The sequence below is a fragment of the Erpetoichthys calabaricus genome, chromosome 4 (genome assembly GCF_900747795.2).
Source record: "Erpetoichthys calabaricus chromosome 4, fErpCal1.3, whole genome shotgun sequence".
In the NCBI taxonomy this organism is placed as follows: Eukaryota; Metazoa; Chordata; class Cladistia; order Polypteriformes; family Polypteridae; genus Erpetoichthys; species Erpetoichthys calabaricus.
Window position 1 is genome coordinate 329,216,899 of NC_041397.2, and position 23,833 is coordinate 329,240,731.

Consider the following 23,833-nt stretch of genomic DNA (forward strand, 5'->3'; position numbering starts at 1 on the left):
CGACGACGTCGGCCAAAATTGGTCGACACACGGGAGGCAGTTAAAGGGAAAAGTCGGAAAGGCATAACAAGTTGTATTAAAGCACAAGTCCCAGTCCAGTCAGGTGGAAGAATGTCAAGCAATTTAGACCTACGGCACATCCACCAAATATCGGCTCGTGGAGTATTCTGAGTAATCAGAAAAGTTGATAATTTGGAAGCTAAAGAGGAAGAATTAACCGGAAAAGTTTAGAAACAGAACGAGGACGGGATATTACCAACATTAGTGCCACGGGAGGAAGTGAGGTTTCTAAAAATAGGTATAATTACCTTCATGAGGCTGGAACATCGGGGGAGTCATATGAAGAGTGGGGGGAAAGAGAAGGGAAAGTGTAATGCAATTAGAGTCGGTTGGAATGGAGGAAGAGATAAAAAGGGCAAGTAGGCAAGGAAGGCCAGTAGGATCAGATATGTTAGAAAGGGGAAAAGGGACAGTTGCCAAATGTGGCCTAGCAGTAGCACATACATAACAATCAGATTGATTTACTTGTCTAGCCGAATACAATACCCATTGCAGCCAACGGTTCTGATCGCCATACCCAATCAATTGAGAAAGTGGAAGAAAGGGTGGAAATATTCATGACCTTGACAGGGGCGGGTCTGGACCAGGGATAGGGGAGATGGGTGTGTGTGTGGGGAAATGGGAGGTGTTAGTAACAGGGTTTTCAACCTTAATTTGAAATCTCCCTAGAGGATCTGTTCCAGATACATACGCCCCTAAGATATAGGTTCCTGAATCATGTAAAGAGGGGTTCTTCAGAGTAATGATCAAGGGGTTACAATGGTTTTCAGCACATTCATGAGGGGCATGTCCTTTTATAATAGAAAACCGATATTTCAGACCATACTTTTGGGCCTTATAGGGTTGATAACCCCAGTCATCAGTTCCAGTATTAGCAAAAACCCATTCCCACTCATCACAGTTACTTTTGTATCCAGAGTTTGTAACAGTTACACACACATATTTGTCAGACCAGGTCCACTGGACTTTACGACCAGTCCCACAGTCAATAATAGAACAGAAATCAACCTGAACTGATGTGGTGATTCTGAAAGGGAAGGTCAAGGTGACCAGGGCAGTCGACAAGTCAGAAAGACATAGTAGTACAACAATCAAGGGTGCCATCTTTTGCAATGTGAGATGTGAATCCAGGCAGGCAGTCCCTCAACTTTAACAGCGTGTGGTGTTGACAACAGAACTTGGAACGGTCCTCTCCACTGAGGTTGGTGCCAATGTTTCCTTCGAGTATCTCTAACCAGAATCCAGGTTCCTAACGGAATCGGGGAGTCCTTGATGGAGGATTAGTTCTCCATTCCCGGGTCCTCCCTGCGTGCAGTTTGCATGTTCTCCCCGTGTCTGCGTGGGTTTCCTCCGGGCGCTCCAGTTTCCTCCCACAGTCCAAAGACATGCAGGTTAGGTGGATTGGCGATTCTAAATTGGCCTTAGTGTGTGCTTGGTGTGTGGGTGTGTTTGTGTGTGTCCTGCGGTGGGTTGGCACCCTGCCCGGGATTGTTTCCTGCCTTGTGCCGTGTGTTGGCTGGGATTGGCTCCAGCAGACCCCCATGACCCTGTGTTCGGATTCAACGGGTTGGAAAATGGATGGATGGATGGATGGCCTGATTAAACTGCTCGTGGACTTCCTTCAGAGAAGCTCGGAGACCTGTAAGACTGGAAAGAAGATCATTGTCCACAGTATGCAGTGTAACATTACCTATGACCATGCCGACTGGCCTGGGCCGTCCAGTCAGAATTTCGAATGGCGACAGCCCTAATTGTCGGTGTGTCCTCCCTCTTAATCCCATTAAAGCCAGGGGTAGAGCATCAGGCCAAGTTAAATTTGTTTGCTCACAGATTTTAGCCAATTTAGATTTCAAGGTACCATTGCATCTCTCTACTATATCCACACTTTGAGGATGGTACTTGCAATAGTGATGTACGTTAATTTGGAGCCAAGTAGGCAATTCATTAATTACAGAATTCACAAAATGACTACCATTATCAGTCTGCAATTTCTGTGGTATTCCCCATCTTGGAATGATTTCCTTTATCAAAGCTTTTGCCACAGTTTTGGCATCTGCATGTTTGGAAAGGAAAGCTTCCACCCATCGGGAGAACACATCAACAATTAATTGATGGTGTTAATTCAATGAAGTCCATTTGAAGGTGTTCTAATGGACCCATTGGGTTAGGTGTAACGGTGGGACTTACCTGAATACCCTTTCCTACATTAAATTTCTGACATACTGGACAATGTTTGCAGAATTGTTCTGCGTATCTAGAGAAACCTACTGCTTCCCAATGTCTCTCAACCTCTTGAACCATTGCATCCTTTCCAGCGTGATCCAGGCCATGTGCAATTTTTGCCATACCTGGAAAAGAAGCTTTTGGGAGGAAAGGTTTGTTATTTTCCTTATGGGTCCAGACTCCATCAGAGAGGGATCCTTCTTTGGACCATTTTCTCTTTTCTCTGTCCGTGGCTGCACTCTGTAAAGAGATAATTTGATTATCAGGGTCTTTGTCATCATTCTGTTGAAATAAAGAGATTGGTGTGTTATTATAAGCAGCCTGTTTAGCAAAGTGATCAGCTAATTCGTTTCCTTTGCTGACAGGGTCCTGTTTCCCAGTATGGGCTTGGCATTTAACTATTGCCAGTTTTGATGGCTTGGTTATAGCTTCTAAGAGGGATTCTATTAGTTTTTGATGCTGAATGGGCTTGCCATTACTGGTCTTGAATCCCCTGAATTTCCATAATGCCCCATGATCATGGCAGACTCCAAAAGCATATCTAGAATCAGTATAGATAGTTACACATTTTCCCTCTGACAACTGACAAGCTCGGGTGAGAGCTATCAATTCAGCTGCCTGCGCGCTTAAACTTGAAGAAATTCGGTTTGCTTCCAGCAGGTGGTCACCTTTGACCACTGCATAGCTGGTTGAAGATGTTCCATTTTCCAATCGTAAAGAACATCCATCCACAAAAATTATCTCCCCTGTTCCTAAGGGTGTTTCCTGTAGGTCTGGTCTAGGTTTTATAACCTTAGTTATTTCGTTATGACAGTTGTGGGGCTCCCCTTCCTCTTCAGTTGGAAGAAGAGTAGCTGGATTTAAGGTGGAGCACCTTTCTATGGTACCGTTTGACAACGTACAGAGTACATTTTGATAGTGTATTGCCCTAGCAGTAGTGAGATGTGAGGTTTTAGCCTGTACTAAAATGGAGTGTACGGTGTGAGACACTTTTACCACTAGGGGGCTCATGAGCACTATATCTGTACTGGCTAGCACAGCCTTTGTTGTGGCTGCTACAGCTCTGAGACAAGGTGGAAATCCTGCAGCCACTGCATCCAATTTTTTTGAAAAATAGGGTATTGGCCTTTGTTTATCTCCATGGAGTTGTTAGAACTGCATTCATTCATAGAACTTCATTCATTCATATATATCCCCCCTTTTTGTCCACGAACAGAGTGAATGGACGAGAAATAGTCAGGGAGAGTAGTGCACTTCTTAAATCACATAGCCTTCTCAGCCTGCTATTCCACTGCATGTGGCCAGATGGCAGTGTTAGCTAGATTTTGTAAAGGCTGTGCTCTTCCTGAAAAATTTACAATCAAACAACTTCTCAGGCTGCAAGCTGGTACTACTTTTAAATTAGGAATTCATCTTACCGTGGTTTTATACGCGCTAGTTTCCAGATCATGATAAAGTCCGTGGCGGAACCGGGTCAGCGACAAACAAGGAAACAGTAATTTTCGTGGCGACCCAAGTTCCAGCAACAAATCAAAGACAATCCACTTCGGGAAATCACACAGCACAACTCCACAACAAGAAAACATTCCCATCAAAAGCTATGCGGCCACAGAGAATATCCTGACTTAACCTTTTGTTTTATGACTGGTCTTGGAAGGTTTTGAATGGTGGTTATACGGCCGCTAGAGAGAGCTCTTGTATCGCAAGAAATGTCATGACCTAAAAATTTAACGGTAGTTTGGACAACTGCAGTTTTGTTTTCGACACTTTTTATGGCCATTTTCTGCTAAAAACAATAGCAATTTTCTGAGTGTCATGTGCACAAATATTTTCAGTAGTACTACACACCATTATATCATCCACATACTGTATCAATATACTATCTTTATCTGGCCAGAATCCTTCTAGATTTCGAGCAAGCGCTTAACCATACACACAAGGGGCTTCAGTGTATACCTGAGGCATGACGGTCCAGGTCCAGCGGCGGTTGTGGAAAGTAAAAGCAAACCAGAATTGAGAGTCGGGATGCACAGGAATAGAAAAGAAAACATTAGCAAGGTCAATAACAGAGAAATAACGGGCGGGCAGGGGTATCGTAGAAAGAATAGTGGAAGGATTAAGAACGATAGGTGCTCTGGGAAAAATTGCAGAATTAACTTGTCGAAGATCTTGGACAAATCGCCATGAACCGTCAGCCTTTTTAACAGGTAAAATGGGGGAGTGACTGGAGAGTATTTAATTGGAATAATTGCTGCACGTTTCACGAGATCGGAATGCACGGTGGAGATGCCAGCCTCTGCTTTGGGAGACAGAGGATACTGGACACGGTGCAGGCGGAAAGAAGATTTTGGGAAACTCACCAGTGGCTCACAGTGTGCTATCCTTCCATAATCATTTTTCCCCTGGGACCACAGTGCTAAGGAAACATGGGGAACCAAATCTCCTAAATAGAAAACGCTTTGTGAATATGTGAGGTGAACTGAAGCAACAGCTTTAGTAGATGAAACAAAAATACATGGAATGTGCAAAGTTTCAGGGCATGTGCTGGAGGAAAGAAACGATTCTAACCAAGGTGTGTCCACTTCAGCAGGGAAATACTAGGCAGTACAATGCAGGGTGTCCGGGACTTGTAAGTGGGGAAATAAGCATGAGGGGAAAGAATGAAGGGCTTTCAAGAGGAAGGTGTGCGGGAAGATGTTCAGGGTCCAGGCTGCAAAAGAGGGCTTGGGGTGTGTAGTTTGGCACAGGAACTTAGGAATGGAGCAGTAAAATCCTTGTTCAGTTAAAGAAATTGAGGCTGACAATTTAGTCATAAGATCCCATCCCAGCAGTTTCACAGGGCACAAATGGTTTAACAGAAAGCAACGAGTCAATGATGAACTGTCAGTGCTGAGCTGTAATTGTAGAGGGTTTGAGACCAGCAAAATATGAGGCTGTCCCGAGGCAGTAAGCACTGTAACTGTATCTGTCAAGGCAGGGAACTCCTTCAGCGAAAGGGTGGAAGCAGTTTCAGTGCCATTCACCAGCAAAGTCAATAAAGGATCTGTGTCCGCATGGCAAGTGAGCAAAGGCAACTGAAGAGAGTGGCTGGGGGTCCCTGCGAATTCGTAGGACCAAGGAATGTCATTGGGCTCAGGGAGAAGGGGTGGCGGAGGGCGCTTGTGTGGGCAGTTGCATCTGAAATGTTCAAATTCACCGCAGCCGTAACAGGCATATGACGCTGGCGTCTGCTCCGAAGGGTTAGGCATCTGAGCGAAAGGGTTATTAGGGCTTGATAATTGGAACCCGCATCCTCTTCCGCGCCCTTGCCCTCGACCTCCAAAGAATTTTCCGCGTCCTCTCCCCCTAGCCGGGTCAGTTCTTCCAGTATAGTAATTTATTTGTGCAGCCAAAAGTTTGGTCTGTGTGTCTGACTCTTTTAATTTAGTCTGTCTCTCAGCATGCTCTGCATGACGCTTGACTTCCTTGAACGTTGCGGTCTCCCAGCCTTATGCAGGACGTGTAGACTTTGCTTTGAATGTCACTTCTCAGTCCCGAGACGAAAGGAGGCACTGCAGCACGAGTTCTATCGTTTGCATTGTCTAGCCCAGAGTGATTAGCCATCAGATCTTGCAATCGGTGAGCCCATTAATCCACTGTCTCATCTTTTTTCTGCTTAGCGGCTGAAATTAGTGACCAGTCTGTGCCCTTTTTATATTTTTCTACCAGGGCTCCTTTCAAAGGCTCTCACTGGGCGAGGAAAGGACCTTCATTCCTGGAGCCTCGGGGAAGAGCTTCATTCCAACGCCAAGGGGCACCGTTATGATCACCGTGATTTACAGTTGCCCATGTGGTGCCCAGCTGTCGGCGGAGCACCTGTGTCCAGTCTGCAGCATTTGTTTTATACATGTCATCCAGCTGCTGTAACTGCTCCACAAATTTCAGTCCACCGACCGCTTTGGGGTCGGGCAGTTCAGACACCACATCTTTTAATTCTTGAATGTCCCAATTTCGGTGAATCATTACAGTAGTGGGATTATGATTGCCTGGAGGTTGTGCGGGATCATGTCGGGGGTTGGGGACTTCAATGAGGGGCAAGAGAATGTCGAGCCAGAAGGCTTAGGGGAGCCGAAGGGGGAAGTAAAACCGCTCATTTGGTTTAGAGTGGAGGGTCTGACTTCTCGTGCGCTGGGAGACAGATGACTCTTCTGGTTTCTGCCATTGCAACCCAGTAGCACCTTGTGAATGATCTGAATTATCTTCCTCAGGGTCAATATGTGAGGACGGGTCATAATGATATTGTTCATCGTAAAAACCTGCTCCATACGGTTCGTCTGTTAACAGGGGTGCAGTTGGAGGAGAGGGTGCAGGAGGTGGAAGCGGGGAAGTTTGGTAAGGAGGGGGTGGACAGATTACGGGGTATAGGGGGTCTTTCTTTTTGGTCTGCTTTCTTTTACTTTCAGGCTTGGGCGCTGTCTCTACCTTCATTTTCTGCAACGCTAGCAATAATTCTTCCTTTTCTTTTCGTGTTTTGACCTCAGCAGCCAGCAGGTCGTTATGCCTCTGTGCCGCTTGCAAGGTCCTATCTTTTATCACCAATTCCCATCTATCAAACATGTCCATTTGATACGGACCTCTGCTTATTCCACTTCTTACCTGCCTTTTTAAAATCCAACCCAGTCTGCTTCTCTATTAACTTTTTAGGGGACCTGCCTTTCAATCCCGACGGTGTACTAGGAGCCTGGTGATTCTCTGAAAATAATCCTTCTAACATTAGGTTTTGAGGACCCTGGGGGACCTATTTGACTGGCTTGCTATTTGTTTTTTCCATAGTGAGCGGTGGGATATCAGCAGAAAATGACTCAACCCTCGTTTACTCCCCGTTCTACCCGCTGTCTGCTCCTATCCCCAGATTTCAACTTCAGGTGACTTCGTGTCTGTTTATTCGAGTCACCAGAATCCTACATCAATAGTCAGTATGGCATCCGGACTATGGAGGTTTATACCCCGAGTCCTTCCGCTAAACACACCTTGTATGCGTCAATCTGCCAGGGTATAGTCTCCGTCACCTGAGTAACCCGTTGAGACAAGAGTATGACTAGACAGCAGATGGAAAACTCGACCTCCCGTTTACTATATAAATGTAATGAATTATTATTATTATTATTATTATTTAGACACACACTTTTAACTATGCCCTTTCACCCCCATTCCTCTTTATTATTTTAGGAGCATGCCACTCGCCCCTTTCTATTCCACTCACAAGGGGTGACTTGCTAACATTCACACTGTGCCGTCACCTTCCGTGAGTCCCTAGAACCCTCCTATTGTTCTGATACAGTATGCTTTCTATTCTTTTTATAGTTCTATTACTTCTGGCACACCAGTCAAACCAACGGGAATCCCCCCGATCTACTCACTGTGACTCCGTCCACCTGCCTGGAAATTCCCGTCAAATCGTGCGTCGTATCGGCTAGGAGGAGGTCAGGGACTCCCAACGCAGGAAACGCCCAAGGCAGGCCAGTCCTAACTTTTACCGGAGCTGGTCCTCGATCCGGCCAGAATCGAACATCCTCTGGACGATCCTGCTCGAGGAGTCGTCTGCCCGTCTCCTGCCCCACGTTTGGGCGCCAAAACTGTGGACGATCACTTAGACCAGACAGCAGGTGTGGTCATATAGCAGCTTTATTTTCTCATCGTCACAATGAGCAGGTTTCAGAAAAGCAGGCAATCAATATTACATGACAGTGTCAGGGCTCTTCTGAACAACTGTTTGTTGGGTGGGGCAAAGTTTTTATACCCCTAGAATGATTGATTTAATATTCATTATGAAATGCAACAGTCGACACTTTTATTTTACACAATCCTTGAGCCCCTTCAACGCCCCTTTTGCAACTTGATTTTCTTGGCCCCTTTGTTATGGCATTCAGATGTAAACTAAGGGAAAACGTGATAAGGCAGTCTCAGTGTGGAATGCTTAGACCTTGAGTACTTTTTTTTTTTTTTTTCGGTCCAGATGTAGAACCAAAGCACAATTGTTACAATAGGAATGTGAGTGCAGCTGACTGTTCTGATTGCATTTGGAAAACCTGACATTGCTGCGAACTGATTCGCAGTTCAACCACAGTGTAGGGAAATCTTATCTATCTGGATGACAAGCAGATAATACCATCCTATACAGCTAGCATGGTGCGACTCAGTGATGTTTGTGAAATACCCGATTGGTCAGAAAGTTCACATTGAAAAGCTCCTGTAGCTAAAATCCCAAGAGTGGACAGAACTTGTAAAGGATCAGGTAGAGCGCAATTCCTCAAAGTCTGCCTTTGTAAAGCTGGCGCCAGTTCAGCACACAGCACCAAGAGGAGAGCTCTGGGAAATCGAAATCAACTTAGAAGCCAGTCATCATCATCTATAAATATGGCTCTCTTCTAATTCTTTCATTTATGATGTCTTTTAACAACGTTAAAGCAACCATGGGAGTTGAAATAGTTTGGCTATTCTGTGCACCATTATGTCCAGCATGCAGTGCACAGATTTCAGACGAGAAGCAACCGGCCTCTTACCTGAACAGTTTAGAGTCTCTCCTGTAGACTACTTTATATGATCCAAGAACAAATAATAACAAATCCACAACAATGGCATAAACCATTAATGAAGGTCCAACTATTGAGCCAAAGTTTTAAAGCCAGAGACAAAACCACACAACACAACACAGGAGCAGAAGGAGACCACAAGGAGCAACACTGAGAAATATCAGCTAAGACTGAGGCTCGACTCGGCCTTTTATTGTGTAGACAGTGAAGGCCATCGTCAGCAGGACACCTCAGTAACTGGTGGTATTTTGGCAGCCAGAGGAGGGGGACACAATTAAGAAGAACCATCAACAAATAAAGAAAATATCAATGGAAAGAAACCAAAAACAGAAAAAGAAAACTAAAAGCAGTGTGGAGGAGCAGCTCAGACAAGATGGCCGTGTTCAATTAATTATTTTTTTATTTTTATATTCCCACTGGCAGTGGGATTAATGGGATTATTCCCATTGGCAATGATTTACAAATTCATAAAGTTCAAATAAACACAATCTTACATTTACCAAATGAAATACATAAAGGGACTCAGTGATTTTAATTCAAGATGAGTGCCATCCTGTTCAGTGAGATGTGGGTTACTGGCTCCATAGCCATTGCTGTGGTCTTCACCTGTTAATTATCTGAGCGGGCCCATGTCTAATAAGAAGAGTCTCCAAGTCTGGAGTGAAGGGCTGTTGTCCTACCATGTTACTTAAAGAGAAATTCTCCATTTCAGTGTTTGTCCGCAATGTTTAGGTAAGTGAAAAAATAAAACCAGCGCCCATATAGAGGTCCATCTCAGCAGAGCACCAGGGACAACTCAATGGAGTCTGATGATTTGACCAAATGGTCTGCTTGACTTTCTTTAAAGCCTGTGAGCAAATGCTGGACAATATCCTGCAGGGCAGCAGAGTGTGTTGTTTATGATAATGAGCCAATATCAATGTGCCCAGTCTCAGATGTTGGTGATTTTCATGCCAGTCACGGTCAGTTATTAACACGATGTGTGCACTTTGAGAAAACTCTCATCTAATATACTGAGGAATTCTGTGCATTTCACTTGTAGACATACAGTAAGTAAACGGACATGAAGGGCAGCACTGTGTGTCCAGGGGATGGTGCCATCTTGTCTGCTTCATGAGAGTGTCTGCCTCATCTCTGAGGACGTCAGAATCATTTCTTACTGTATGGACAAACCAAACTTTGATTCTTTTGCAGTCATGAAGGTCCAGAAGGGACGGAGCTGCTTTGTGTTCTTTCTACTCCACATGACACACGTCACCTGGACACGTATGTGTTTGTATCATTTGTTTTTATTATTTTATACAACTTGTTGTCTTTAAATAGAACTTTTTTATTTTAACCAGTAGGTTTTTTTTGTAATTCTAATTTGTTCTTTGTATTTTACCTCAAATCCTAACCCTAATGTTGAATTCTGACAGATATGTTTTGTGTTCAATCTGAGCATCAGACAACTTAATGGAAAGAGTGTAGTTGAGATCTGTCATTTGGGCAGAATATCAAAAACTAGAAGTGATCTTGATATCAGTATGGGACTGAAGCAGATGAGAGTCTTCATCTCTCACACTACGGGATTTGTCTTTATGGACTCAGACAGACTTTTTCTGAACATTTTAACACTCACTACAGCATTTTGTGGTTTCTTTTCAGAGATCTTTCAAGTTGTTGCACCTTCTTCCACTGTTCTTGTTTTTGTTAGTGAAGATGTCACCCTACCCGCCTCACTCTCACCAGTTATTAGTGCTCAGAGGTTTGAAGTGAGGTGGTTTAGAGATGATTTCACCTCTCCAGTACTTTTGTACCAGAATCTCAGAATCAGACCTGAGCGTCAGATGCAGGCCTATAAGGGAAGAACAGCACTGTTCCTAGAAGAGCTCCAGAATGGAAACGTGTCTCTGAGACTCCAGGATGTCCGTGTTTCTGACGGTGGCCTCTATAAATGTTTTGTGGACTCTGGACCATGGAATGAAGAAGTTCACATCACTCTGAAAGTTGAAGGTGATTTTCTTCTTTTCTCTTGTTATTCTATATCCCCTCTATTGGTGGTGACATGGCTCAGTAATGTACCAAAGCCATTTAGCATTTCTAATTTTGCTATTCTTGAGACTTTGATAGTCTACAGACACATTATTGTTCTGTTGTACTGATGGCCCTCTAGCCTGTTGTCAAATTTGTCAAATTTCCTCATGTAATATTTCAGACACTGGTGTTGCATTGGCATAAATTCCTTGGTGTTAACCCCGAGATTGGGGTCTTATTTCTATGTAAATACTGTATGGTTAAACCAGAGTCAGACTTAGGGTGACGTACAATGATCCGCTTTCCAATGTTAATCCTAAATAACTCTCAGGACAGTGTTCTGCTGTCATCTAGTGGATGAAATAACATCATCCTGCAAAAAAAATCAAGAACATTTCTGTGCATTTTGCCACTTTATAATAACGATGTTATCTCATCAATATTCATGGGTGGGGTGGAGGCTTCAACCAAAGACATAATTGCATGTAAATGAGAAGTCATGAAGACAGCTTTAGAACAAACTGAAAATGAACCATTGCTTGAATGGAGTGACAGTGATGACAATGTGAATTGGTCATCAGACCTTAACACGGACAGTCTAACATCAGTACATCATCTGCCCTGTAACTATGTGCTGCTGTAGTGGGAGTCGAGCCACGCTTCTCTTGTCATCCAGGTCTTTCGGTTGGTTCTTGTGGTAACATCCTTGGTAACAGTAACATCCTCTATGCATTTGGAGATATAGCCAGTCACAGAGTCTGTGTACTCCCCCAGATTGATGGAGTCACCATTCATAGCAGCCTCTCTGAAAATGTCCCAGTCTGTCATTTTGAAGCAGTCTTGGAGAACTGAAATCGCACCATTCTGCCACACTCTGATGTTCTTGTGGGCTGGTTTAGTGCGCTTCAGCAGGGACTTGTATGCAGGGACCATAAAAACGCTGATATGATCTGAACAGCCGAGGTTAGGGTGGGGTAGGGCCTTGTAGGCATCAGGAGCGCTCGGGTAAACATTGTCCAGACAGCTTCCCCTTCTAGTAGCAAAGTTCACATTCTGGGAGAATTTTGGGAGAAATGACTTCAAGCTGGCATGATTGAAGTCTCCAGCAATAATGAAAAATGCCTCGGGGTGCATCATTTGCAGTTTGCTAATGATCTCGTAGAGTTCCACTAGCGCCTGGTTAGAATTTGCGCTAGGCAGGAGGTAGACAGCAAACACCAGCACACAGCTGTATTCCCTCAGCAGGTAGAAAGGCCAACACCTTACCGATAAAACCACTGCGGGGAGCAGTGTCGCGCAACTGAGGCAGCGTTCGTACACCACTCTCTGTTCACATAAACACACAGTCCGCCCACACGGGTCTTACCGGACAAAGAGGCGTCTCTGTCCGCTCGGAAGATGATCAGTCCATCTAGCTGGACGGCCAAGTCTGCAAAGTTTCCCTGGAGCCATGTCTCAGTGAAAATAAAAATGCAACGGTCTCTCATTTCCCACTGCTTGGCCCGCTGCAGCTTCATATAATCCTTCTTGTTGTCCAGCGATTGGACGTTCACGAGCAGAATGGCCAGTATCGCAGGTCTGGTTGGGTTAGTTTTTAGCCTTGTGCTAACACTGCCGCGTTTACCTCGTTTCTGCTTCCGATCGCTGCGCTTGCGTTTTTGCCAGCTCAGCTTCTCAGGCTGCCAAAGTAAGCAAAGGCTGCGGAGCGTCTCTGTCACCTCACTGGATATTTCAGCGCAGTTTCTTTGGAAATTGAGCAGGATTTGCCGCTCGTAAATGTATGTCTGCGTACTACTATCAGGAGTAGTACTAGAAGGAGCCTACAGCAGGGGGGTAGGCACACGCAGGGCCTGCCAGATTCAAGCTACAGGAACGTGCCTGCTCTCTCTCTCTACACACTGAGCTATGAGCGCAGAGCCTGTCAGCGTGCCCTTTTGTGAAATGGTTTTCTGTGAGATGGTGAAGGCTGATTCGATCGAACTGCGGCTTGCAGGGAGCAATTAAAAACGGTTTTGATTGAAAAGGTTTTCCTTTTTTTTACAAATTATAAAGCAATGGTTAGATAGATAGATATTTTAATCTCGTGATAATATTAAAATAATAGATAGATGCAGGGCCATCCAGCACCATTGAGAGGATATGTAGGAGCGGCTATGAGGGAGACCTGGTCGGCTGGGTATGAGCAGGAACATGTCTGGACATGTCGATCAGGCCTTGGGTTCAAGGCAAGATGATTCTTTTGATATAAGGGGCCTCAGAAGAAGGGGCAGGGAGAGGGGTGCCAGCCAACAACTATTGACAGACAGGGGAGCAATGCAGAGGCAGCATCCATCAAACTGCTCTTGACACAAACCCTGAACCAATCAGGCAGGTGGGATGGGATTAAGGTGGGCGGGATCAACACCCATCAAACTGCTCTTGACACAAACCCTGAACCAATCAGGATGGTGGGGTGGGATTGAGGCGTGGCCTAGGTGGGACCAACACCCACCAAACTGCTCTTGACACAAACCCTGACCAATCAGATGGAGGGGGAGAGATTAAGGCGGGAACTGGGTGGGGTTGATTCACCAATCATAGGAAAGGTGGCAGGGCGCATCATTTAAATTCACCAATCAGAAGAAAGGGGGCCAGGCCACCAAGTCATCAATCATCTTTGATTGACATTTTGACAGAAACACCTGCCTTAATACTACTTTGGATTACTCCATTACATGAGCTGGCTGTCATTTCCCAGTTTCTCTGTTTTCTTGTGTTACTCCAGAAGTTACAAACTGGTTATGATACATGAATGCCTAGATGAGGAGAGCATGTGTGTGTGTGTGTGTTAGACCAAATTAATTTGTTCTTTTTTGCTGTTAAATATTTGGTTCATTTTAAATATGGTGTTAGCACTAAAATCTGAAATCTGATTAAAGTAAGTCAGGATTTATGGAAATGGGGTTAATTCCACTCCATAAAACCAGGAGTTAGCCAAACCTGTTGTTTCTGGAACAGATTAAGCCAGAATTGTGTGATCCATGATGCCAAAGATGCGATAACTCGGTGATCCTGCTCTTTGGAACAGGATCAGGATTTGACTCTTCGAGAAAGAAAGATTTGATGAAATCCAGCACAATTAAGAAGTGGCAAGAAATGTGCTGAAATGAACCTGCAAAAGAGCAGCTTTACTGTGAAGGATCAATGCTTTGACGCCACAGCGGAGCATCCAGTCATAAGATCAAAGTTCATAAATTTAAAAGCAGAAAAAGCCAACAAAATGATGAAAATGTCGTACCACTTCCTAAATGAGCAATTGATAAAGAAGCACAACTCCTTCACAAAATTCTGTTCAGTGGAACATAATGATAACCCGATTGGACATTCTGGCAGGCCCAGAGGAGTGTCTACACGAACATTATCATTGTACATCTGAGGCTTTATTATGTCTGAGTAACCTTCTACGCAAAATGCAGTGTGTTCAGCGTAAAAACATTGTGGCTTTGAACTCATATTGATGCCAATCACGGACATTTCTGTCTTTGCCACACATATTGGTAAAGTGATCTTGTTGCTGGCCTCAGGCCTAAGGGAATCTGTGCCAGTTACAAGCCACTGTTCCTACAGGGTGTAGCCACATCAGGATGGTGCCAAAACCATTAAAGAAGCCAGCGGTGGTCAGAAATCTCTGACCATACTTCTCTTTATTCCGATTTGCCCAAAGGTGTATAACTGCTTCAGGCTCTGCTTAGATCAACATGACGATTGGTTAAATAATGGTACATACTAATTTCCTTTGCTTAACAATAGTGGAAACACATTTTCATTGGTTAAACAATAGTATTGTTGCCAACCCAGCCACAGGGGATGCACAAACCAGTGTGTTTCTCTGTGCCGGTCCCAAGCCCGGATAAATGGGGAGGGTTATGTCAGCAAGGGCATCCGGTGTAAAATTTTGCCAAATCAATATGCGGACAACAATACAAATTTCCATACCGGATTGATTGAGCCCCGGGTTAACAACAACTGCCTCCAGTACTGTTAACCAACAGGGTGCTGATGGAAATTGGGCTACTGTTGGCCAAAGAAGAAGAAGGAGAAGAGGGGGGAGACGTGTCCAGAGGCAGAAGGACAGGAGGAAGGTAAAGAGAGTGGAGCTGAGGGTAGGAACTTTGAATGTCGGCGGTATGACTGGTAAGGGGAGAGAGTTAGTAGATATGATGGAGAGAAGGAAGGTTGATATATTGTGAGACTACATGGAAGGGGAGTAAGGCCAGGTGGATCGGAGGTGGATTCAAATTGATCTATCATGGTGGGGATAGGAGGAGAAATGGGGTAGGAGTTATTCTGAAGGAACAGTATGTCAAGAGTGTTTGGAGGTGAAAAGAGTGTCAGACAGAGTAAAGATTATGAAGCTGGAGATTGGAGGTGTGATGATGAATGCTGTTTATTTATTTATTTATTTATAAAGCACTTTAAAAACAACCTCAAGGCTGACCAAAGTGCTGTACAAAGAAAAACATAACATAAAACACATAAGAGCTGAAGACATTCTTCATAGAAAGTATAAAAAGTATACAAATAGCCAACATATTATACAGGGTTAAAAGCCAGAGAGTAAAAATGTGTTTTTAAAAAGGATTTAAAGGCAGCTAGCAATGGAGCCTGCCTAACATGCAATGGCAAATCGTTCCAGAGTTGTGGGGCTGCAACTGAAAAAGCTCGCTCACCTCGGAGTTTGCATCGTGCCCTGAGAACGTGTAAAAGCATCTGGTCTGCTGACCTGAGGGAGCGAGATGGTACATAAGGGTGCAGCAGTTCCGACAAATAAAGAGGGGCACACCCATTAAGAGATTTAAAAACAAATACAAGGATCTTAAAATGGATTCGAAAACGAATTGGAAGCCAGTGGAGGGAAGCCAAAATCGGGGTAACATGCTCATGCTTTCTTGTGCCAGTTAAAAATCGAGCAGCAGCGTTTTGCACCAGCTGTAGGTGAGCCATGGAGGCCTGGCTAATTCCAAAAAGAAGCGCATTACAGTAATCTAGACGAGATGTTATAAAAGCATGTATCACTGTTTCAAGGTTGCGCTTAGAGAACACAGGCTTGATTTTTGACAGCCGCCTCAACTGGAAAAAGCAAGATTTTACCACTGTGTTCACATGGCTATCAAGTTTTAAAGTGGAGTCCATTTTTACACCTAAATTTGTGATCATGGATTTCTCAAATTGAGCCACAGTGGAAAGGTCGATGCAGGGGGTCCCGCTGGTGCTATTGGGCCTAAATAGCATGACTTCTGTTTTGTTCTCATTAAAATTTAGAACATTTAGTGCCATCCAATTCTTTATGTCTCCTTGTTAGTGCATATGCCCTGCAAGTTGGGTGTGCAATGGGTGAGAAAGAAGATTTCTGGAGTGAGTTGGATGAAGTGATGAACAGTGTACCCAAGGGACAGAAAGTGGTGATTGGAGCGGATTTCAATGGACATGTTGGTGAAGGGAACAGAGGAGATGAGGAGCAGATGGGTAGGTATGGTGTCAAGGAGAGGAATGAAGAAGGTCAGATGATAGTGGATTTTTCCAAAAAGATGGACATGGCTGTGGTAAATATGTATTTCAAGAAGAGGGATGAACACAGGGTAACATACAAGAGTGGAGAAAGATGCACACAGGTAGATTACATCCTATGCAGAAGAGTCAATCTGAAGTAGATTGAAGACTGCAAAGTGGTGGCAGAGGAAAGTGTAGTTAAGTAGCATAGGATGGTGGTCTGTAGGATGATGTTGGAGATCAACAAGATGAAGAGAGTGAGGGCAGAGCCAAGGATCAAATGGTGGAAGTTGAAAACAGATGACTGCAAGGTTGAGTTTAGGGAGAAGGTGAGACAGGCACTGGGTGGCAGTGAAGAGTTACCAGACAGTTAAGGCAACTACAGCAGATGTAGTAAGGGTGACAGCATGGAGGGTGCTTGGCGTGACATCTGGACAGAGGAAGGAAAGAGGAAAAGGAAACCTGGTGGTGGAATGAGGAAATACAGAAGAGTATACAGAGGAAGAGGATGGCAAAGAAGAAGTAGGATAGTCAGAGAGATGCAGAAAGTAGACAAGAGTACAAGGAGATAAGGCACAAGGTGAAGAGAGAGGTGGCGAAGGCTAAAGAAAAAGCATAAGATGAGTTGTATGAGAGGTTGGACACTAAGGAGGGAGGAAAGGTCCGGTGGGCTAGACAGAGGGACCGAAATGGGAAAGATGTGCAGCAGGTTAAGGTGATAAAGGATAAAGATGGAAACATACTCACACGCGAGGAGAGTGTGTTGAGCAGATGGAAAGAGTACTTTGAAAGGTTGATGAATGAAGAGAACGAGAGAGAAAAGAGGTTGGAAGATGTGGAGATAGTGAACCAGGAAGTGCAATGGATAAGCAAAGAGGAAGTAAGAACAGCTATGAAGAGGATGAAAAATGGAAAGGCCGTTGGTCCAGATGACATACCTGTGGAAGCATTGAGGTGTTTAGGAGAGACGGCAGTGGAGTTTTTAACCAGATTGTTTAATGGAATCTTGTAAAGTGAGAGGATGCCTGAGGAGTGGAGAAGAAGTGTACTGGTGCCGATATTTAAGAATAAGGGGGATGTGCAGGACTATATTAACTACAGGGGGATAAAATTGATGAGCCACAGCATGAAGTTCTGGGAAAGAGTAGTGGAAGCTTGGTTAAGAAGAGAGGTGATGATTAGTGAGCAGCAGTATGGTTTCATGCCAAGAAAGAGGAACACAGATGTGATGTTTGCTCTGAGGATGTTGATGGAGAAGTATAGAGAAGGCCAGAAGGAGTTGCATTATGTCTTTGTGGATCTGGAGAAAGCATATGACAGGGTGACTGAGAGGAGTTGTGGTATTGTATGAAGAAGTTGGGAGTGGCAGAGAAGTACATAAGAGTTGTACAGGATATGTATGAGGGAAGTGTGACAGTGGTGAGGTCTGTGGTAGGAGTGATGGATGCATTCAAGGTGGAGGTGGGATTACATCAGGGATCAGCTCTGAGCGCTTTCTTATTTGTAATGGTGATGGACAGGTTGACAGACAAGATTAGACAAGAGTCCCCGTGGACTATAATGTTTGCTGATGACATTGTGATCTGTAGCGATAGTAGGGAGCAGGTTGAGGAGACCCTGGAGAGGTGGAGATATGCTCTAGAGAGGAGAGGAATGAAGGTCAGTAGGAACAAGACAGAATACATGTGTGTAAATGAGAGGGAGGTCAGTGGAATGGTGAGGATGCAGGGAGTAGAGTTGGCGAAGGTGGATGAGTTTAAATACTTGGGATCAACCGTACAGAGTAACAGGGATTGTGGAAGAGAGGTGAAGAAGAAAGTGCAAGCAGGGTGGAATGGGTGGAGAAGAGTGTCAGGAGTGATTTGTGTCAGACGGGTATCAGCAAGAGTGAAAGGGAACGTCTACTGGACGGTAGTGAGACCAGCTATGTTATATGGGCTGGAGATGGTGGCACTGACCAGAAAGCAGGAGACAGAGCTGAAGGTGGCAGAGTTAAAGATGCTAAGATTTGCATTGGGTGTGACGAGGATGGATAGGATTAGAAATGAGGACATTAGAGGGTCAGCTCAAGTTGGACGGTTGGGAGACAAAGTCAGAGAGTGAGATTGCGTTGGTTTGGATATGTGCAGAGGAGAGATGCTGAGTATATTGGGAGAATAGGATGCTAAAGATAGAGCTGCCAGGGAAGAGGAAAAGAGGAAGGCCTAAGAGAAGGTTTATGGATGTGGTGAGAGAGGACATGCAGGTGATGGGTGTGACGGAGCAAGATGACGAGGACAGGGAGATATGCAAGAAGGTGATCCGCTGTAGCAATCCCTAACAGGAGCAGCTGAAAGAAGAAGAAGCAGAAACAATAGTATTGTTGGCAGCTATCAAGAAGTACAAATATCACTGTATGCTGATTAGAAACCAATGTCCCAAGAACTCGTTACTTTTCAAACCAAGTAAATACAAACATTTTCTAAGCAAGCAGGCAGTTCTGTCATGTCTTTGGTCCATGTGCTCATGGTCCCTCGAACATAGGGGTCCCATGCTAATCTCTGTATGTTGTGACTTGCTGAGTGGTTGTGTAGGTAGGGGCCCCAGTGTACTGCTTTGCCCGGGGGCCTATAATATGCTGTGAAGACTGCCCTGGTCGACAGCAATCAAAACAACCTGTAACAGAATTAGTCAAGAAATTTGCTTTTTCACTTATTCCAGTCTCAAACAAATGGTACATATTGACCCTTCATTTACTGGCTTTTACATTTGCTATTTACATGTTTTATTTTTGTTTTTTGTCTACACACAGAAATGTCCTTTTCTTTAAAACACCAATTTCTAGCCCATTACACTGTCCCCTACTTTTTGGAGATGTCTCCTGACATCTTGCTCTAAAGGCTCGGTCTTTGATTCAGTGCCTAGTGTGTCTCAACCACAGGTCTTGGATATTAATCAGATCCTGTGTATGCAGGATACACTATTATGTGTGGCTTGGTAACAGATACACAGAATTCGGCATAATTGCACTGACACTAGGATTCCATGGCTGGTATGATGGCTGTCCCAGTCTGTGGTAGTTGAATACTTCTCTGGGATTGACAGTGTCAGATGATCTTCTTAAAGTCCCCCCCCCCCCTCTGTCACTGTATTTTTCAGTTCATAGGTCTCCCTGACCATTTGTGGCCTCCGCTGGGTCATCAGTATTTCCCACTTGGGGTTCTGTAACACTTTTCTCCACTTTCAGTGCTTGTCTCAGTTCCATTGATGTTCCTTGCTGTGGATTTCTGTTTGGTGGCCGTCGTTCTTGCTCTTCAGGGTAGAACTCTCGGTCTTGACTCTGAGCTCTGACTCTGAACTCAGGTTCTATGACCTCAGATCTGACATGTGCAGGAAGATGTGGCAAGCAGCACAGGCCATATGAGCTTTCAGCTTCCTCATCTGATGATCAGATCCTGAGTCTAGTGTTTCGTTATATGTTCTTGCTAGTCTCTGCAATTTTCTTTTCACTTCGATTTAGTGTCTTTTTCAGAGTTAAGTCATTGATGGGCCATAGAAAGGTGCGTCAAGTTGTGGGAACCTCCGTTTGAGGTGACGTGTTACTTCTGTTGGTCACTGGTGTGGTAGAAATCAACATTCTAATTAAAGAAAGAAACGTATCCTCTTCTTCTTCTTCTTTCGGCTGCTCCCGTTAGGGGTTGCGACAGCGGATCATCTTGTTCCATATCTTCCTGTCCTCGTCATCTTGCTCTGTCACACCCATCACCTGCATGTTCTCTCTCACCACATCCATAAATCATCTCTTAGGCCTTCCTCTTTTTTTCTTGCCTGCCTCTAACAGAAAAAATCCGATAAAACCTTTTAGTCAGTAATTGGGCAGGAAAAAAGCTCATCCATCTGCGTCATTCATTTCACCGCAGCGCTAAGCTAAGGAGGGAGCATCTCTCCCAGCAGTCTGTTACAGTATGAGGAGGATGGTCAGAGAGACAAAGACTAGAGGTTCATTTTATAAACTACTGAATTTACATGCAGTGTCAATCAATGCAGACATTTACTCTGGTAGGTTTGTTGGTTTACACCCAAATGACTTCTATAGCGCTTTGAGTACTGAGAAAAGTGCTATATAAATGTAATGAATTATTATTATCATAAAATAAAAGTCTATTGTATTATATAAGGCTGATGTGCTGAGGCTTGAAGCGTGCTGACGTGAACTTTGCAAATGCTAGAGGCTGTTGAGAGTTTGTGGTGTGAGAGTTAAATGAAAAAAAAAAACATTTTGCTCTTAAAAACCTGGGGTTTGGTTGCCGCTAAGGAAGAGTGCAGGAATTTTTAAAGCTGAATTCAGAAGGATTTTTTTTGGGTTTTTTTTCACCCACACAAGAGCAAAAGTAGCTGGGTGTTTGGAGGTGCGCTTAGAAAAGTTCCTTGTACCTGTATTTGTATGTGTTCTTGTTATCTGAAGTAGCATGGGTTAGCAGTAGCAGCAGTAACCGATGTCAGCATTTGTAAGTTAATAACCGGGTCATTGTAACAGCAATTCCTTAGTTTAAAGGAAAAGAAAAAAAGGTCGGCTGACTTTAAAGCAGTAAAAGCTGAAGGCTCAGCGGTGTGCAGGTCAGCGGCCAGGGTTAAGATGCTGCTGATCAGGCACAACAGACTGTGGGAGCAAATAAGGTAGTAAAGTTTGATTTATTTGTTTATTTTAGATTGAACAGTTCTTAGAGGTCCAGAGGTAGAACAGTTAAGCCGGCGACAGCATAAGGATTCATTAATACAAACAGTGTGAGTGGAGGAGAGCTTATAAGTAAGAGGAGCGTAAAGTTAGGAGAAGAGACAGAGAAAAGTAAAGTTAACCTCATAGAAAGACAAACAGCAGGGTGCTGAGAGGGAGAACAGCACAGGAGCTTAAGGGGACAGAAGGTGTAAAATATCTGTAGCAGATCTTAGTGTTACCATTTAAGTTAAATCAGTTAGTTTTAAGAAAAAAAAAGTTAAGGTAGTTTTACTAATCCCAAATCAAATCAAATGGTGCGACTCAAACCACCTACACCTGAACACTAGCAAAACCAAGGAGCTGGTGGTGCTGGTGGTGTGCTGGGGAGGCAGCATAAAGAAGAGGGACGCTTCACGCCTGGACAAACTGGTGAGGAACGCAGGCTCTATTGTAGGCATCTATCTATCTATCTATCTATCTATCTATCTATCTATCTATCTATCTATCTATCTATCTATCTATCTATCTATCTATCTATCTATCTATCTATCTATCTATCTATCTAGAGCCAGTTGCCTATGAGGGCCACATCTGCAGGAGATGCCAGCTGATCCAGCACCTCGAGCTCAGGGTGGCTGAACTTGAGGAGGAGTTGGCTGACCTGCCCAGGTGTCCTTTAGAGAGATAGTGTGCATCCCCAAGGTGGCGCGGGAGGAGATTCCAGACCAGACAAGTAGAAATAGGTGTGTCACAGTCGCAAGGCATAAGGGAAAGGGTGCACACTGTCTGGGGGCATCAACCCCAGAATTAGAAGAGTCAAACCATTATCTTGTCCTTGCAGAGCTGGACGGTGTCTCTGATGATTATGAGGTGGAAGGCAGGGATGAGGAGCCCCAAAGGGTCACCTCATAACCAGTTCCCAGAAAGAGAGCGGTAGTGATAGTTGGAGACTAAATCATTAGGGGGATTGAAGTGCAGGTGTTCTCCAGAGAGAGAGAGTCTCGCGCGGTGTGTTGCCTTCCAGGTGCACAGGTGGGGGATCTCCCTGGAAAGGTGGATAGGCTCCTGGCCAGAGCGGGGGTGGATCCAGATGTCATTTTACATGTTGGAACAAATAACATACATAAGGGTAGTCTGTCAGTTCTGCAATTCAAATTCAAAGAGTTAGGTGACAAGCTGAGGAGCAGAACTGACAAGGTAGTCTTCTCTGAAGTTCTGCCTGTTGCCACGCACCACTCCAGGTTAGACAGAGAAGATTAGAAGGCTTAACGCGTGGCTCAAATCTTGGTGAAGGGTAGAAGGGTAGTCAAAGATTGTTTAAACTAGGGAATGGAGGGGCAGAGAGTTTAGGACAGGCCAGGTTTAGATCTATACATGGAGGAACACACAACAGTGCAGAAATAAAAAGTAGTAATGTAAATTCTAACCCAACATTTAAATGTAGAAGGAGTAACACATTAAAAATAGCTTGTGTTAATGCTAGAAGTATCAAACATAAGGCTAGTGAGTTGGAGTCGTATGTAGCAGATCATAATTATGATATTATAGCAATAACGGAAACCTGGCTAAATAACAAAGATGGAGATGAGTGTAACATAGAGGGATACACATTTTTAGGAAGGATAGACAGGACAGAAAAGGAGGTGGGGTTGCTGTTTATGCAAAACAGAATTTAAATGCAAGCCCCCTTCAGTTGGACGACGAGCCCCATCTTAGTGAAGACATGATGCTTCGCTTGAAAAATATTAGTGAAAGAGGTCTTATTTTAGCAGTGTGTTATAGACCACCCAATTCAGACAGTAATTTCAACACACATCTTTTTAGTAATATCAAAAAGGCAAGTTTACAGGGAGATATTATAGTCATGGGGGACTTTAATTATCCAAATATTAACTGGGATAACCTTACAGATGGAGGAGCACAAGAGTTTTTAGAAGTAATCAGTGACTTTTTTAACACAGCATGTTAAAACGCAAACACGGGGTGAAGCCTGTCTGGATTTAGCATTTTGTAATAATCAGGATAGAATTGAGGGTGTAGAGGTGATTGAACCACTAGGATCACGTGACCATAATGTAATACAATTCTCAGTGTTTTGTAAGAGTGCAGATGCAAAGACTAAAATTGTTAAGTTGATCTTTGGCAGGGCTAATTTTGAGCAGATGCGGCAAAGTCTAAGGAGGATACACTGGGATAAGCTTTTAAGTGTGGAGACAGTCGAGGAGCAGTGGAACAGGTTTAAAAATGTTTTACATGTAATGCAGGACAGATACAGACCTAAATTTGGAATTAATAGGAAACTAAAAAAACTCTACAGTGGATTAATAAAGATTTAAAAAAGATGCTGTAAAGGTAAAAAACAGATGAATAAGGAATATATGACTAATGACTGCAAATTGAATCGTAGAGCGAATGAGAACATGAGGGCAACCATTAAGAAGGATATCAGGGAGGCTAAAAGACAGTGGGAAAAGAATATAACAGATAAGCAAAAGAACAGTCAAAGAGGAGGTCAGGTGCATCAGAAATAGTAAAGGGGAATTAATTGACATAGACAGTGAAATCGTGGATGCCCTTAACTTAGATTTTTCTGAGGTGTTCACAAGTCAGCAAGTGGATAATCTCCCAGAGGTAAACGGGACTTCTAAGGAGGTACTGAGGGATTTGGAAAATGTAGAGGGAGAAGTGCTGCTCAGATTAAAAAGGCTGAAATCAAACAAATCACCAGGAGCCTCAT

General features: G+C 44.0%; 2 protein-coding genes across 5 annotated transcripts in view; both read left to right on the forward strand.

The window, feature by feature from the left end:
- LOC114643553 (protein NLRC5-like) overlaps nt 1–23,833 on the forward strand; it is a 5,922,889-nt gene that overhangs the window by 4,761,464 nt on the left and 1,137,592 nt on the right. The gene's annotated exons all lie outside the window — the stretch shown is intronic.
- LOC114643557 (NACHT, LRR and PYD domains-containing protein 3-like) overlaps nt 1–23,833 on the forward strand; it is a 1,908,976-nt gene that overhangs the window by 629,643 nt on the left and 1,255,500 nt on the right. The window contains exons 2-3 of one of the 4 annotated variants that reach the window (XM_051925779.1): nt 10,050–10,121; nt 10,503–10,850. The exons of the other annotated variants lie outside the window; for them this stretch is intronic. Coding sequence (XP_051781739.1) covers nt 10,052–10,121; nt 10,503–10,850 — 418 coding nt within the window. The 5' untranslated portion in view covers nt 10,050–10,051. The remainder of the gene's footprint in view (nt 1–10,049; nt 10,122–10,502; nt 10,851–23,833) is intronic. 4 annotated transcript variants of the gene reach the window in all.